This window comes from Apus apus, chromosome Z (genome assembly GCF_020740795.1).
Source record: "Apus apus isolate bApuApu2 chromosome Z, bApuApu2.pri.cur, whole genome shotgun sequence".
NCBI lineage: Eukaryota > Metazoa > Chordata > Aves > Apodiformes > Apodidae > Apus > Apus apus.
The window spans coordinates 10,874,601-10,892,517 of NC_067312.1; the positions used below are offsets into that span (position 1 = coordinate 10,874,601).

General features: G+C 41.9%; 1 protein-coding gene across 3 annotated transcripts in view; it reads left to right on the forward strand.

Annotated features, from left to right (window-relative positions):
- LOC127395609 (phospholipid-transporting ATPase ID-like) overlaps positions 1 to 17,917 on the forward strand; it is a 93,205-nt gene that overhangs the window by 43,200 nt on the left and 32,088 nt on the right. For all 3 annotated transcript variants that reach the window (XM_051642775.1, XM_051642777.1, XM_051642776.1), the window contains exons 4-11: positions 3,301 to 3,414; positions 5,657 to 5,755; positions 6,696 to 6,757; positions 8,350 to 8,422; positions 8,615 to 8,685; positions 9,826 to 9,908; positions 14,030 to 14,188; positions 15,166 to 15,254. In XM_051642775.1, the coding sequence (XP_051498735.1) occupies positions 3,301 to 3,414; positions 5,657 to 5,755; positions 6,696 to 6,757; positions 8,350 to 8,422; positions 8,615 to 8,685; positions 9,826 to 9,908; positions 14,030 to 14,188; positions 15,166 to 15,254 (750 nt within the window). The remainder of the gene's footprint in view (positions 1 to 3,300; positions 3,415 to 5,656; positions 5,756 to 6,695; positions 6,758 to 8,349; positions 8,423 to 8,614; positions 8,686 to 9,825; positions 9,909 to 14,029; positions 14,189 to 15,165; positions 15,255 to 17,917) is intronic.

The following is a 17,917-nucleotide window of genomic DNA, read 5'->3' on the forward strand; positions in this document are numbered from 1 at the left end:
TTTGGCAACTACATCCACCAGTTCCTTCAGGACTCTGGGATGCATCTCATCAGGTCTCACAGACTTGTATATCTTGAGGTTGCTCAGATGGTCATGAACCTTATCTTCACTTACAGTGGGGGGGACTTTGTCTCTCTGGTATGTGTCTTGTGGGCTATCAACATGAGTGTTGTGAGGAGAAGGGCTGCCAGTGAAGACTGAGGCAAAAAAGTGGTTGAGAACCTCAGCCTTCTCATCTGTTTTTACCATTTCACCATTGTGGCTCATCAGGGGGGGTTTGCTTTCTTTAACCTTCCTTTTCTGGTTTAGGTACCTGTAGAAGCCCTTCCTCTTTTTCTTGACACATAGAGCTGCTTTTCTTGGGCGTTAATTTTTTTATAAATCTAAAGGAGAACCAGAAGCTCTTGTAAGGACTCTTAATACTTGATCGCTGCTTCAAAGACTTTTCCTCTCTGTGGCTTTTCCCACAGGGGAGTCTCCCTCACTGGAGGCAGAGCATGGCGGAGATAAGAAGGATGATGTATTTAGAAGCATTGCTTATAAAATGATGGGTGTGTATGGACTGTTCCCACCCTGTGGTGTCACAGGTTCCTGTAGTAACGTCTCCCAGTCCAGAGTCAGGTTCTGGTACAGCTCTGAAGGAACAATAGGGTGTGATGGTTTTAAGCATCACAAAAGAGGGTAAGATCAAGAGCAGAGGCCAATTGAGATTTCCCTGAAGTCACTGGAGAGAGCTTGAGCTGTCAAAGCACACAGCCCTGGAGTGTTGCGTGCAAACACAAATGTTATCTTGCACAGCTTCAGCTGTGTCTGTGGTGTGGGAATGCAGAGCTTTGAATTAGAAAAGCTGAAGTTTTCCCTTGTTTGTTTTTATCATTTACTATTGATATTCCTCTAGTTCCTGAGGGCCACGGACAAGTTACTTGTAGAACTAGAAATCTTCATAGTCATTATGAGGAGTTCGTATTTTCTGGTGCTCAGTTTTAATTACAGATTCTAGAATAATGAGAAGATCAAATAAATGCTCCCTGTCCTTACCCTGATGTCTGTAGTGTCCCTAAAGACAGTGTCTGTCAAACACAATCACAATCCTGAACATTGTAGAAAATACTGGATATCTAGATTCTTACAGTGAAGCATTTGGAAACTGTTATGTCTGGGGTTTTTACCATGCCTAATGGCAATAGGAAACAAAATGAATGGCCCTGGTTCATTCAGTGGTTTTCCTGACGTAATTAGCAGACAGAAATAGAAGGCAGGAATTGAAATAAACCACTCCCATTCTTTTCTTATCCCACTCTGAGATTTTTGCATGCAAAGATCTACAAACTTTCTGTGAGTGTTTACTGAGAAACTTTTCCCATGTTGTATGTGACCCTCTGAAACCAGTTTATGCACAAAGGTCAGGTCCTCTGTACTTACTTTTTCCTGCAGCTACTGACTTCTCTTTTTTAAAGTAAGTGGCCACAATATTTTTCTTCAGATTAGTGGGCAGGGAACATCTTTAGATCCAGATTTTATTAAAAAAATCTTCTAGATTCTTTGTCTGCTGGGCACAGACTCATCAAGCAATTGAGTTCTCTGTATGGTGGGTTTGCAGAGGATGCTGCTAATTCATTGCTTCTGTTTTAGCAGTGTCCGTGTAGCTCATGTGCAGCACATATCCCATGGTGAATAACTTTGAAATGAACAAAATTCAGCCATATGTCATGACATTAAGATCAGACAGAGTTAACCACACCCGGAATGGTTACGTTATGCCAGAACACATGCAGTATTGTTCATATGATGATCACTGACAAACAGCTTTCCTTGCCAGAGTGTAATCATTGGGAAGATTTGGCTAGCTCTTCCATAAAGGGCGTTTCCATTCCTGCTCTTTTAAGGAGTTATTCATTGGCTTATACAAGGAATAAAACATGAAGTTAACGCTGAAGAATGTTGCCATACTTTGTGTCTGGACATAGCCAGAAATCCAGTAATGCCTAAAATGGAATAGTTTCTTCCATACATACCTTATGGAATAGCTTCCCCTCCACATACCTTGCAATGGTGAATTAATGGCAGAAACATGCTGATATGTGCCAGTTTAAATGTCAGGATCCTGGATTAATGCATGGATTGAAAGTAGTCTGTGATTTGTACTTGGTAGCTCCTGCCCTGCCACTAGCTTAGCAATATCTAAGGAATATTACAATACTACAGTCTCTACAATTTTTCTCTTCTGTTGAACCAGCAAATCTATTCCTGAATGAAGGTGCCCTGTGTAATCTGACTCCTTGTGCTGTCACACCTGTTTCCTGGAAGGGGGTTAATAGGCATTTTCTGGAGAGCTTCTAGGGGAAAAATTTTAGATGTGCTGGCAACAGATGGCATATGTGCTTCCAGGATTAAACCTGGATGTGTGCTTGATAAACTTCACATAACGAGAAGGTCTAGCACACTTAGAAACAGAATGGACAGACAACACTGTTGGGCTCAGTATGATGGATTGAGCCCGTCTAGCAGGTGGCAAGAACTGGACCAGAGAGCACTGAACTTCAGGGAAGAAAATACCCAGTTCTGTAATCTTGAGCTTGGGTCTTTCTCTGATTTGAAGGTGAAAAATAGAGGAGAAGCCATTGCTGGCAGCTGGAGGGGTCATCCACAACTGGAGAAGGAAACTGGAAATAGGGAACAAAGCTTCAGCTCTCTTAGTGAAGTGGTGAATTCTTGCGTTAGTGGCTGTTTGCTCAACGCTGCTTTCAAGTGATCTTTATGGAATCGAAACAAGCCACTGCTCCAAGCTGCAGAGTTGAGGCACTGCTGAATCAGCTGAAAATAATAATGTCATGGTCTGCTCCTGTGGGCCTGTCCAGCTAAATGGTGCTTCAGTGTTTCAGACAAGTTACAGATAATGGACCTCACATGCATTTTTGGACACTGCTTTGTAGACGCTACCAACAAAATATCTTAATTGTATCTTGGTTACAGTTTTCAATTCTATTTGTGCATTGTGTAAGTTGAAAGACGAGTAAAGAGAAGATGCATCTCCATTCGTATGTAGACCCATGCACCTGTATCTACCTGCAGTTGCACTGGCATAAACTGAGCACCACGTTTTCACCAATCCCGAGAGAAATTATGCCTGTTTAACCAGGCTTGGCATGAGTGTGGTGGGGAAAAGGAAATGTTTTTTGAGCTGCTGTTGGGAACAATGCTATTGCTAAATATAAGCAAGTAAAAACACAGTTGAAATGGGTTGTGCTATAATTTTGTTTCCTGTTGTACCAATCCTATTTCTTTTTTTTCCCCCTACAGAACAATACAATTAAAACATCAAAATACAACTTCTTCACTTTCCTGCCTCTCAACCTGTTTGAACAGTTTCAGCGAATAGCCAATGCTTACTTTCTCTTCTTGCTGATACTGCAGGTAAGAATTCACTGTGCTGTTTCTAGCTGATTGTGCTGTCTGTTATCAAACCTGGTCTATGCCTTAATAGTTGTAATAAAACACAAGCTATATCCCTGCTATGAATTAACTTTTTACTAACACCTTAATGTAGAAAGCAGGACAGAAAAATAAGTCATTTCCTCTCTTACCTTTGGATATGGGGGTTTGAACTGAACGACAAAAAAAATATAATTAAAGTTTTCAACAAATTGTGTACCTTTTTTTGCCTTGTCAAACTACCCCTATTTGTCTACATCTGAGTGTTCCCTGTCCTTGGATTTGCATTATTTATTCCTCCTGTGGTACAAAAGGATTTTGTCTCTTATCCATACGCTTAAAGGCAAATGCCATTGGCAGCCTCAAAGGGAACAGCAAGAAGAACAAATTTGTAACCTGTACTGTTTACCTGGGAAGGAAAGAGTTAACATCAGGAAGGCTGAAGGTTGGAGCTAGTTTGCCTAAACTGAACTGTTGCTGCTCCCTGCTCAGCAGGGTGAGGAAGGTGTCACATATTGAGCCTGTCGGCCACTGGCAACACTGGCTTTGGGTTGCACGTTGCCCATCGCTGTGGTTAATACCACTCTGTCTAAAAGCTGAACACACGGGAGAAACTAATGCCAGGATTTCAGCCCCTTTGTGCTCTGCTAGAATATGGATAACTGCAGCACACTCTGTGGCTGCTGAGTCATACTGGAATACACATTGTCAAAAAAAAGGTATAATTTTGATTATGTTTCAAGTATACTATTTGATCATTTTTGTGCACACAAGCTTGCAAAATTGGGTTTTTCAAAAGCTCTTATTCAATTGCAGATCAAAAAAGCACAGGAAAAAATTGGCTAAGCCTGTAATAAACTACACACAATCTTCTTTGCTTATTTGCAGGGAATGAATTAGGGAAATATCAGCCCACATATATTTTTCAAGACACTAGTGAAAGTGCCTTTTCAGCTATGCTGACAACACTGTTCCTGTGTTGTTGTACTGCACTCTAGCTGTTTGTCTATTAAATTCAGAGTATTTCAAACAATTTGCCTTAAATTATTTCACTGTGTCTTTTGCTGAAGCATCTAGGAGTTACTCTATATAAAAGCATACATCTTTTTCTTCTACCTTCATCAACAAGCTAAAAAGCAGCCATTAGTCTTTTGTATTTACTCATTCCTCCATTTAATTATTTTCCCTCCTCTGTCTACTCACTCCAACCCTGTAGCACTGGAAGCATCTCTTCCTGCATCAGGAGTGGATGTGATGGGTAGGCTGTGGGAACTCTGCCTCCCTGGTCCTTTGGCACAGCTCAGCAGGACATCCACACTCCCAGTTAGGGGAGGAAGTAGCAGTTACGTGTCTCTGCAGCCTCCACAGCTGAGCAGGGCTGTGCTGGGCCATCATTCCTCCTGGCTGGATTTGGTGGTGCCTGTAGGATGAGGGTTGTGACAGTTCAGTGGAAGGAGCAATCTCGAAGAGCAGCTCTCCACCCCTAAGCAGCTACTTTAGGGGCATAAATGTCAACTTCACAATGCATATACAGCTGATGCTGCCCAAAGCCAGTCTGACAGACACAGTGATGCTTGTATCACATTGCTTCCATCATTACTGATGTTCTTTTAGAGGAAAAGGAGAACTATGTTGGAGTAAGATATCCATCTCTGCATCACTGAAGTAATGACAGAGTCACCTTCAAATCTTGAGTCCTCTCACTCTTAAAGATGTGGGAAGCAAAAATGGCTCTGTTGATGGGAAGAGCAAGATCAGCCCTGGCAACAGCTGTATGTTGTTTATTGTTCCGAGTTTACTTCAGCCAAATGTGAAGAGTTACTGAAACAAAAAATAGAACCATTTGAAGGCTCTGCACAGTTGACCTTGCTCAGATAGCACCGAGTCCCTCACAACAGGCTTGTCCATGTCAGTGTCTCCAGAGAAACCCGCGGGGGACTTGGCAATCCTAAAGTTATGATCAACAAGAAAGACCAACCCACTGCACTTCCTGACAGCTCCATGTTAATATCCTAAATCATGTCTTGTTTCGTAAGCAAAGCATGGGTTTCCTGGCTGTCCCACTCTTTTGGGGTCACATACTAATGATAGATCTGCATTTCTGTCTTTATTCAGATATTGTAGACAAATGTTATCTGCAGCTTCCACAGAAAATGGTGTTTTGTTTCCATCTTTTTGGTGAACAGAGAGTAAATTTCTCAACTCAGATCTTTTCTTCCAACAGCTGATTCCTCAGATCTCCTCACTGGCCTGGTTTACAACGGTGGTGCCCCTTGTGCTGGTGCTGGCTGTGTCAGGAGTCAAGGATGCCACTGATGATTTTGTAAGATCTGTATTACTGACCTGTACTTTGGAGTTTGCTTGTGATTCTTCAGCAAAATTACTATAGCAAAACACTTAAAATAAACAACAGCCAGTGGCAGTCAGTTGGAGAACTGGTCTGTGGCCAAGACGGGGTCTAAGATTAGATCCCCAAATCTATGGTACCTAAAAAGGAGCTAGGATTTCCAAACTACTGAGCAGCTCATCAGCTTCATTGCCTTTCCCTGAAACTACTCAGTATGTCTGAAAATGTGGTCACTGACAGATATGTCTGAATGCATGCACAGAAGTCTGTTCTTAGGCATCTACTTTGGAAAACTCATTCTCTGCCATCTAGCTGCAATGTAGGCAGAAAGAAACATGCAACCTGTGTGTGGTTTTTCAAACTTGTACAGCTTTGCCCAAAGTTTGCTCTCATCAGAGCTTATGGTCAAAATCCCATTGACTTCTCAGGGTGATGCTAGACCAAGGTTTAGCATCTGACTTTCTCATTATGAAATTATTTTGGTGCTCTGGGTGTCTGTGCAATGTCCAAGTAGGCAGGTGTGAGTGACTAGGCGCTCTCCTAGGGAGAAATGCCAGAATATCCGTGGCCACTTTCCATGTCAGAGCAGAAGAATGGACTTCTCTGGGTGCTTAGCTTACGAAACTAAAATGGGTGGGTCCAACACCAGTTGAGTCAGGACTGTCCTAAGTCACCTATAAGGCTCTACCCTCCTTCTTCCCTTCTAGAGCAAGCCCCATGTTGCCACCTGCTTTCTGCAGTCCAGTTATGCCCAATGTTACTGTTGTAAAAATGGGCTCAACTATGACTCAGTGGTCACTCTGCCTTGATCCATTCAGCCAGATGGGTGAAACCCTAAAACGTTAATGAACTGCCTGCAGCTCTTGTGTGCTTCCTTTGCTGGAAATGTCTTTTAACCTACCAATCACATTTTCAGAATCGACACAAAAGCGACAAACAAGTCAACAACCGCCCAGTCCAGGTCCTGATCAATGGCATGTAAGTCCTTCTTCTTTTGCTGTAATTTTGACCAGGAAGAGAAATTTATTACTAGTAACTTTTTTTTTTTTTTTTTCCCTGTGGGATTCCCAAGGATTCCTAAGCAAACAAAAATTGAATTCTTTTTCACACCATTAGCTCACTGTGCAGTTCTGGACTACATGTCAGGATTCATGAACCAATGACACATTACCACAATCAGTGCAGACATTATGGCTATGACCTTGCTCTGACAAAAAGTAAATTCTTACTTTTCCATATATATGTTAAAGTAAGTGGCACTTGGAGAGTATTGTATTATTTTACTCCTTACCCTAGCAGTCACAAGCAAGGCTATCTTCCCATGCCCATTTATGTTCATAGCATTTATTTATACATTAAGCAAAACTAGGCATTATCAACAAGTTATTTGAAATGAAGAAGCAGGAGTATCTTCCTTCTACATGTCATAATACTTCGAGTGTGTGTACCACTTCTGATTTAGATGTACTCAAAGCATCTAAGCTGCTTGCTTTGGATATTGTGCTGCTAGCACTGTTCTTTCCTGCTGCAAAAATAGCAGAGGCCCTGGCGTTTGTGGCAGACAGATGTGTTGTTTACTTGCAGCTTCACGGAGTCCAAGTGTGCGTAGGACACAGCTGTAGGCAGCTGTGAAGTCTGACCACTTTTTTTTTTTTTTTTTTTTCTGTGCTATAGATAGCACTATGTCGTATAAACTCCAACAAATGATCAAACTGTTAAAAATACAACTGGAAACTGAAGAATAGGAACATACTTCTTGTGCTTTCTGCTAAGTGAACCGAGTTCTTAGTTTACCGTTTATTAGTTACTGTGTCTAGGAAACATACGTTGAAATAAAAAAATTCTAATGTTTTGCCTGTGTTTAAAAATTGGAAACCATGGGTCCTGCCCAACCCCGACCAACACTGAAAAAAGCAAGGCTGAGCAGATTCGAGCTTGAATACCCAGTCCTCTTTTGATATAGCTCTTGATACTTCTCACCTCTAGGTTTTGCTTATATGCCATGCCTTGGTTACCTTAACACTTGCAAGTGTCTGTCTGCATGCACGTCTTGCTTAGTGCTGTGAAGGCCACGGCAAACATGGGCTTAGCTGGGCACACACGCCGTCAGAACATCTGCATTGACCTTCCTGACAGCCAGGCTCACACAGAACCAGATCTGTTGCTCTGGCCCTTAACACTACATAGAAAAAAACCCACAACTGGCAGTTTTCCCAGGTGTTTGGAAGTCTGTTACACAAAGCAAATGTTTTCGGAGGCAGTGTGGTCCTGTAGGAGAAGGAGGGGATTAGTCAGTCCAGACTGAAGGACAATGCACATGGACTGTGCAGCTATTGTGAGGGCTGGTCTCAACCCTGAACAGGTCACACCAGCAACTGTTACCTTTTTTCTGTATTGTGGTGGTCCCTTAGCGTAGTATGAATCAAGCCACATCATGGAAGACCCTGCTCCATCTTATCAACAGCCCAAATCCTGAAGGCACCTACAGTCTGGATTCAGGAGCAGAGCTGAGTATCCTACTTTCCCAAGTGGTGTTTGCTATATGTGCTTACTTACTAGTTTTCTTGCAGGTTGAAAGATGAAAAATGGATGAATGTCCAAGTGGGGGATATAATAAAACTAGAAAACAACAACTTTGTGACGGTGAGTACAGTTTCTCTTCATCCTGCTCCCAGTTAGTCTCTTGTGATTTACTCTGATCACTCACAAGCAAATGAGTCAGTAGTGGTGATAACTGCCTCAGAGACCTGCAGAGTGCAGAAGCCACAAGCAGCATTGTGGTGCCACGACTGCCAGCCGTGTCAACCCATGACAAGTCTGTCTGTCCCTCTGCAGGCCGATCTGCTGCTGCTGTCGAGCAGTGAGCCACACAGCCTGACATACATCGAGACTGCTGAGCTGGACGGGTGAGTGAGCCTGGCCCTTGGTGCAGTCACTGCTGCCAGTGCAAGGACAGGTCTCTAGGGACCCTGGGTGCTGCAGCCTTTCCTGCAATAGCATTTGTAGCAAAAGTTTCCTAATACGTAGAATAAACTTTGGGCAGGTACCTAGAAAGCAACATCTGTTGGATACTTTTGCCTTTTTCACTGTAAATGTCGTGTGAGGAGAGGACTTCCAGACAGTTCTTCTAACACCAAGATTTAGTTTGAAATGTGTCCTAGCAATATCCTGGGTCACTGGCAGAAGCTTTCTGTTTCTTGTGCCTCCCTTAGTCTTTTCTCACCCAGATTATCTGGGTAGATAATAATGATTAATAACTCCAGTAGTCTCCTTTGGACCACTGTACCATAATATTAATGCATGCACACTGAAAAGGCTTCCAAACTTTGCTCACTTCACGGCACAACTGACCACAAGTCAGAGTGCTGTGACTAATGGGTATTAAATGGAATGAACTGGATCTAACCACATTTTTATGACCCAATTTGTATTGCTTTGTCTGCATTGCCTGGAGTTAGCATCAGCTTGAAGGACTAAGCAGGACCACAAAGGTCAAGAAATCATATCTTCCCAATACCCTACAGACAGCCCCCTGGACTTACTCCATTTGATTTCTGCTGAAAATTAGGTTGTTGTTCCTGCACTTGTAATTAACAGGAGGTCCTAAACAAATGTACATTGCATTTCAAACTCTTCAGCTAGCTAGTCTCAGGACTAGAATACTCTTCAGGACCAGAAGACAGTGGAAGAAGACCCAGAGCTCTCCTCTATTCTCACATTCCTCAGGGTTGAGTGTGATATGAATGGCAGGATAGACAGTGAGCTGGTCACAGAGCTCAGGGTCTTGCACTTTGCATTGAAAATGAGAAGACAGAGGCATCTCACTCTCTTTGGTACCATCGTACCATGTCCAGAATTCCTCTGGCTTGCCTCTTGGCAACAGAAAGAGACAACTACACTGATGGTGCAATAGGCCAATAGTGATATGGTCCATCAAAAGCCTAAGGAAGAAGACTGTGAACTGAAAGCTGACCCTGATAGCCACTTCTGCTGTTGAGGACAGAGGATTTTCAGTTCATGTTTTTGTCTTCTGTTATTTGTTACAGTGAAACAAACTTGAAGGTGAAACAGGCACTGACAGTCACTGCAGAGCTTGGAGAAGATCTTCAGAAACTGACAGAGTTCAATGGTGAGTCTACATGGAAAAATCACTTTCTAGTGGATTTGCCCAAACATCAGAGTCCAGAGAGTGCCTGGGAATCTTCCTCCCAGCTGTGTCCTCCTAGGAGTTCTTTGAATGCAGCAGCAGTAGAACAGAATGGGAGTATTGCAGTCTGTACAACAGAGAGAAACAGCACACACAGAGCACACACAACCCTTCAGTTGCAGGTGTTGGTGCCATGCACGGCTAGAACCTGAAGCTGTATTGGTGAGAATTCCCCTTATGGCTGCACACTGCTCTTTAGCATCTGCCTGTAGGTGAGACTGCTCACCCCAAACTCCAATACAAGAGTAAACACACAGCAGAAAGTGTTCTCCCAAAACTTCATTATTAGTTCTGATCTCCAAATATTCCCACGCTGCACTTTGCATTGATGCAGCAATGCTGGTGCATCTATGACATTTAGCTTCTGAGCAGTGGCACTTCCCACACACCGTGCAGACCTGGGCACTAACTGTGCAGGCAGGACAGCTGACTGCTTCCCAGCTTGAGCCCTTGCCCTGACAGCATTTCTCTCCTTTTTTAATGCCGCAATAAACTCTGAATTTCAAGATAATTAAAGACAGGCAGTGGATATGCAGTTAAGGAGCAATGTAGCCTTTCTTAGCACTGATTTTTGCATAAAATAGACACAAAACATGAATACTTTAGAGTAGAAAAAAAAAAATAAATGCACTAGACTAGACTAGAATAGAATAGACTGTTTCAGTTGGATCTACAGTGATCATCTAGTCCAACTGCCTGACCACTTCAGGGCTGACCAAAAGTTAAAGCATGTTATTAAGGGCATTGTCCAAATGCCTCTTAAGCACTGGGGCCTGGGGCACTGACCACCTCTCTAGGAAGCCTGTTCCAGTGTTTGAACACCCTCTTGATAAAGAAAAGCTTCCTGATATCTAGCCTAAGGCTGCCGTGATGCAGCTTTGAACCATTCCCGCACAACACAGGATCAGAATCACAGAACGTCCCTGGATGGAAGAGACCTCCAAGATCATCCAGTCCAGCCTAAGACCTAACACCACAAGCTCACCACTAAACCATGTCCCTAAGCACCAGCATTAAATTGCCATTTCAACGCATTCAGAGACAGTGACTCCACCACTTCCCTGGGCAACCTATTCCAATGCCTGACAATCCTTTCAGTGAATAAATACTTCCTAATATCTAACCTAAACCTCCCCTGGCACAACCTGCATCCATTCTCCCTGGTCCAATCACATGTCACCAGGGAGAAGAGGCTGTCCCCCTCATCATCCTGTCACTGGTTACCAGCACATACACAGAAAGGAGACAGACCTGTCAAAACCAGAATATTCCATGCTTACACCTCATCTGTCTGCAGAGAGCAGCTGAGGGAACAGACCAAGTGATGTTAGTTACACTCTGCAGTGCCCTGTGGCCTTAGATACTAGGGCCAGGATTACAGGAAAAGTCAGTACGGGAAGGGGTGGAATGAGTGCTGCAGTCCTTGGAACATCTCAAGAACTGAAGGTTCTCAGGAAATATTTTTAGACAAATAGGAAAAATAATTTTACAAAAAAATTCTCTTTGAAATGACTAGATGATCCCAGGACAAACGGCAGTGAGTTAGTATAGTTGGGACTGGCTCTGACAGAGTCATCCAAGCATGAGCTTTTCTTCTGCTTTGCTCTTTGAGGTTTTATGATACAATGTGTGTGGTCTCAGCTGAGTGTCAGCTCAGTACATCAGGATTTCTCTGAAATGACAGCTGATGTTCTGAGTGGTTTAGGTCTTGAGAAATAATGTTTTAACAGATGCAGCTACATGTTTTATGTTAATAGTCAGAGTGGCATTTCATAATTATTTTCCTTAAGAGTTTGCAGTGTGTATCAGTTCCTAAGTAAAATCTTAACCTTACACAATTTTTCAAGGATTTTTGGTGTAATGGTTATCTGAGGATGCTGCATTCTTGAATCTACATATAAAAAAAAGTTTAAAAATATTTTTTAGATTAAAACTCTTAAAAATAAAATATTTATTTATCCTTTAAACCTCTGTTTTAGTTATATTGTATACAAAAGTGGCCTCTTTGCAATACTTAAAATGAATAAAATGTTTCCCAGGATGATTTACATTTGACAGAGTACTGGGAAGAGTGCCTGGAATCAGACCCAAGCTTGCATTTCCCCAACAAACCTCTGTAGAAGTATTTAAATATTTATGTAACTCTTTATCTAATTGCTTCTTAAGACAGGAAGAGAGGAAAGGGTTGAGCAGCCAATACAGGCACTCAGTGGAATGCTTGCAGTTGAGTTATGATGTTTGTTGACATTACGATGGTTCAGATAAGGAAGATACTTGCAAAATGCTGGAATTTATTTTCTTCAGGGAGCTGGGGGATGAGAAAGGAAGCAATATTTTCACTATTTATCACATGTAGAACTGGCAGTATTTAACTCTTTCAGGTGAAATCTGTTCAGGTATCATCTTGCTGTCAATGGGAGGAGGAGACAGGAAGTATTTTCAGCTCCAGAGTTACTGGGGTCAATGCAGGTATATTTGGGTGAAACTGTAGAGCTTCTCACTTTTTTTTGTGTCATCTGTCTCATCTGGATGAATCTCTTCTGATGTCAAAATCAGCATATCAGTCATCCAGATTCACTGGCTTACTGGAACACAGAAGTGTTGACACCCAAGGGACTCCCACCAGCACTGTCCCACAGCTGCCATGAGGAGAGTCACAGTCTTCCTAGTGGGGGATCATGCTCTGGGTTTCTTCCACCAGAGTTTCTCTGTGCTGTGTTTCAGGCTCCCCTGCAAAGCCTCTGCTTTATTTCTGGTTTTCAAGGGGTTGCAAGGGCTGCAGTGAGACAGGCCTGGTTACTGCAGACTTTCAGAGATGATGGAGTACAGGTCTGATTGGTCTTGGATTAAATAATAAATAAAATAGAAAAAGAGCATGGTTGTTAGTGTAATCTCTGATGTCACAATGTCACAGAATTTCCTCATCACTTTGTCTGTCAAGTCTCATGATTTGTCTGCCCTACAGTCAAGTTACTTTCTGTTCTATGAGAAGAACACCCACTCCTGATTTTGAAGTTTGCAGTGGTGAAGACTACCATTGTACAACTACATAAAGTTGTACATTTCTTATGGACTGCTCTGGATTTTATTTCCAGGCTTGTGAACCTGGTGTATGTTGTCCGATAACAGCTGTAAGAGCTGTACTGTCTGCAAATGCTAGTCCTTGTGAAGATGTTTGCAGCCTACAATCAAAATAGCTTTAATGTTTCTGCTGAAAAATATAACAGACTGAACACTTGGATTCCCTTTCCATAAAGCATATTTTTATTTTTCAGTTATTTTCAACATATCCACAGAGCTCTGCTTTGTACCTTTAGATGTAAAGTGCAAGTGTTAATTTGAATAATAATTTTTATACCAAAGAATTTGTGTTTACAATTTCGTGTGGACACTTTTTATTACAAGAAATAAATATAAATAGTGGGAATAGAAATAGGTTCTCGAGTCACTTACAGTATCAGCTGCATGACCAAAGAAGATTAGCAGTTTCTTTCTTCATGCACCACTGGGACTTCAGTTATAAACCAGAAGAAATTAAAAAGCAGTGAGCAAAGACACCTCACTTAATTACTCTTTTGCAGCCTTCAGGCTATGATTTTTCTTGCTTGGGCTCCTGCAGGTTTAAAGAAAATGGAATAGGAATTATGTGAGGTCAGCACTTGTAGCTAAATTTCTACAGTCATATCCTACCACTGTGAGCTTGCTGTGAAAGGATTTAAAATATGCTTCTAGTTCAACATTTCTTCTCACCCAGATAAAAGCTCCAGAAACTTTGTTTTATACCCTAGCAGTAAAAAAATTTGAATTGCCACGTTCAAAGAACATGACAAATCCAAGTTCATTGTGGTTCACTGGTTTATGACATGAATATGGAGAAGGAGCAATATCCCAAAACATCAGTAAACATAGGATACAGGATGGGAACGGCACAGTCAGGAGAGGACTGAATTCCCCCTGTCTGGGGAACAGCAGAGAGAAGGCAGTATTGACCAGCATCTTTCTGGGCCAAGATTTCCATTTTTGTTTTTACTTTCCTTTTACAGGTGAAGTTAAGTGTGAAGCACCAAATAACAAGCTGGATAAATTCACAGGAACTCTTACTCTTCGAGGAGAGAAGTATGCCCTGGACAACGAGAAAATGTTGCTGAGGGGCTGTACAATTAGGAACACAGAATGGTGCTTTGGTCTCGTTATTTATGCAGGTAGGTTGAAAAAAATTGATGTGTGAATTGCAGAGCACAGCAGCACTAGCATGGAAATACATCTCACTCAGTATGCAGAAAGGAACAGAGTATTTTCCTTTTTGGAAGGTATGTTTCTACCAAGTAGAAAAGCAAAACAATGCATGAGATTCCTTGTCTTAACTCTAGGCTAGAAATAATGCGTATTACAGGGGATTTTAATCTGAGATTTTTTATTATCTGTAATGTGGTCTACAAGAGAAAACTGGATTGCAAATGCTTCATGACAACATCCAATTCCCACTTGATTAAGTGCTTTAGTAAGCAGAAGTAGCCTTTTATTTCAGAAATGCATGCAGCAGAGTACATGAGAGAAGTCTTGATCAGTCAGTAAGAAATAATATAAGAACAATATCAGTTTAAGAATTAAAAATGAATTAAATCTGCCTTTACTGGTCCACACTGGGCCAACTGGAGTCTTTCCCTCACAAGGCTTTTTCAAAATTTTTCACTCTTAAGTGTATTCTGTTAAGAATTCCACATCATTTATATGTGGTTTTAATCCATATTGGAATATCAAGGTCATCAATAATAGTATCGTAGACCATCAGATCTGTGCTTTTTATGAGCATAGATTGCCTATTTTTTCTATACTGCTGTAGACATGTGAGATGATGTGTAATATGTCACCAATAACACAGCAGTATCAGGTATCCTGTGAAAAATAATTAAACCTGAAAGGCAGGATTGGCTGTTGAAATAAGAGAGCAGGGTCAAAATCCAGAATTAGTGGCTTTATGTGTCTCTTCCCATATAATCTAAGGAAAGTTAATTGACCTTTACCTGTCTAAGTTTCTCCACAGCACTGTAAACTGTGTGTACTTCCAGAAAGCTGTGATGGGTATTTATGCTGTAAAGCACAGTGAGGCCTCAGGGGGAAACAGCTTTAGAACAGCTAAGCTCTATTACTAAAACTCACAAGCATGTTTCATCTCCAGGGCCAGACACCAAACTAATGCAGAACAGTGGAAAAACAACTTTTAAACGCACCAGCATTGATCGGCTCATGAATGTCCTTGTGTTGGTGGTAAGTCCAATTAATGCATCTTCATTTCTCCAGACGTATTTGTCATTTCCAGATGCTCCACTTCTTTGTTCACCCAAATGAGGGAGTATCAGAAGTGACTCATGTTAAAAAGAAAAATTATGTATTAATGTATTAGCAACCCGATTTTTACAGTGCCTCTGCCAGCCCATCTTGCAAAACAAGGCCATTGTATTCACAGCATTAAAGACCTTTTTTCTCAGCTTTTCATTTGCTCTTCTCTTCTTTGCTCTGCATTTTTTGGTGAGAATCATTTTGAAGCCTGTAAATGCCTTTTTTTCCCCTACCAATTTTGTCATTTCCTATACAAACAAACATCAGCAGTTCTTCCTCTTCCTTCTGTTTTCTTGGCATCTCTGATGATACCTGCACTGGACTTGGTAATTCAGTTTGTTAATTTACATGATGCCAGCTTCTGAATTACCACATTAGGGTAAAATATTAGACATGTTCTCATTAATACTTGAAAACTGGTGGGTTTAGTCACTGGGAAATTTGAGAACACTAATCCTATATAGCAGGCACTCTCCTCAAATTAGAAAAAAAGACCTGATTTGAGAGCTGAGCTTGTCAGTAACTTTAAAAAATGGCAAATACTTCCAGGTAGTGATTCTTTTACAGACTGTCTCAAGATTTTATTGCTGGAGTTCAAAGGTACTCAGTGAAGCTACACATACACTCTGGCACTGCTTCACTCATTGTTGCTTGAAGAAAAGCTCTTTAGTTTCAGCTTTTATTTTCCCTTGGGTGCGAGTTTTGTCATGTTTTGTCATGCATGCTGCATCACCTTTAGTTTATGGTACTGGAAAGGTCTGGTGGCCACTGTTTCCTCATCCTCCCTCCTGATCTTGCTCTCCAGCCAGAGACAGCCAGGCTGGGGCCAGGATCCATCCCGAGGTGGTGGAGCAAACTCTGGAGAAGGTGTCCAACAGCAGTCTGTCCATCACAGCCAGTCTATCCTGAGCTCTCCCTTCATGACTTCTCAGCACTGAGGCTTACAGCACAAACCTCTCCAGAATGGCAACACTCTCCAACCTTGCCACTTCATCCCAGCCCCTTTCATCCTGCTTTTTTTTTTTTCTTCAGTATCCCAAAAAGCTATTTAGGTGGGCCCAGGGATGGTAGATGTTAGTGGACACAGCCAGTTGTGTCTCTGTGGGACTGAAATTATACAAAAGCAGCAGTAGTTTGCTCAACTCCCAGGCAGTGTTCTGAACACCTGCATGTGTTGCTGTAAAGCAGAACTGCAGCAGGGAGAGCCACTCCAGGGTCATTTTCAAGCCCACTCAAGTCCCTGTTCTGTGTACAGTAAAGACATGCCCTTCACTTTAATAATCTTATACCAGTCTCTGCCAAGTGAAAATCTTGATTGCTATCATCAGCTTGCTCTCCTCAGTGTTTTCTTCCCTGACACTTAAATGGACAGCAAAAAACAAAGTTTAGGCCTCTTACATTCAATATTTTGCAAGCATTTGGAAAAAACCTCAGGTGTTCTGCTTCCAACTGGAGAGAAGGATGGACTGTGGGGTGGGGTTATGGGGGATCCAAATAAATGGAGCAGAGAAAAATTCAGAATTTAGTGTTCAGTTAAGATTTGCCAAGTCTCTGTCCACAAGTCATGGGTCCCACCCAGCTCTTTCAATCTGTTAAGCCTCTCTTCTTGAATACAAACAAAATTAATTTACCTCATGGCTCTGTTTTAAAAAACTGAGCAAGTTGCAGCTGATTGCATCAGCCTCTGCCTGGGTTCTTGAGTACTGATGGAACCATGGGTGTGTTTTTCTCCTTTACACATTTTTAAGGCACCTATTGTTTCAGTATCTATATGAAGCCCTGTCCTACTTTAAGCACCAGGCACTTTGCACACCAGAGTGGATGTGGCAACGGGTCCTTCCAGCTCACTGGCTGGTCAAAGGTTACAAAGTACAGTCATAAAAAGAGGTGATATATTATTTTGCTCTTGAGTTTGGAAATACAAAGCAGCCACATTTTGCTATAAATAGCTCATTTTGAGTGCAATGAAACTTGTTCCACATTAACACTGGCAAAGCTATTTTGTGTTTGTCCATAAAACTTCCAGGCACAGAGCACTGTTTAAGCAGGGCTTGCCAATGGAGTCTTGCTTAGAAGTTTCCCTGGTCTGTCCCAAAAAGGGTTAATCAGGAGTGAACCTTTCCAGATGGCAACCATAGCTGTTTGTTCATGCTTCAAAGTGTTTATTTGGGATCTGAGAGAGAAGTGAATGTTCCTCCACTGGAGATGCACCCGACAGTTCCAGGAATGCTTTTTCCTCCAAAACTTGCTTTTTTGCAGGCTCGGGGGAGCATGTTTTCAGAGAAACAGGGCTGTCACCTTCATCTCTTAAACACCTTAGTGCTTCAAATCCCACAGCAGAACTCAAGAGTGTGAATAAAGAAAATGAGACAGTTTTCGTTCACAGTCCAACAGGAAATGTTTGTCAAAAGTCACCTCCCCTTTAAAAAAAATCCTACCTCAGGATCTTTCTGAGGCACAGCATGGGCAGGACTCAGAGAAGGAGGATGTACAAGCTAGGAAGCCCCATGAGCATGCACAAACATGTGATCCGGATTTTTTCACATCTTTCTCTTGCAGAGCTGTGGTTATAATTACAACACTCTGTACAC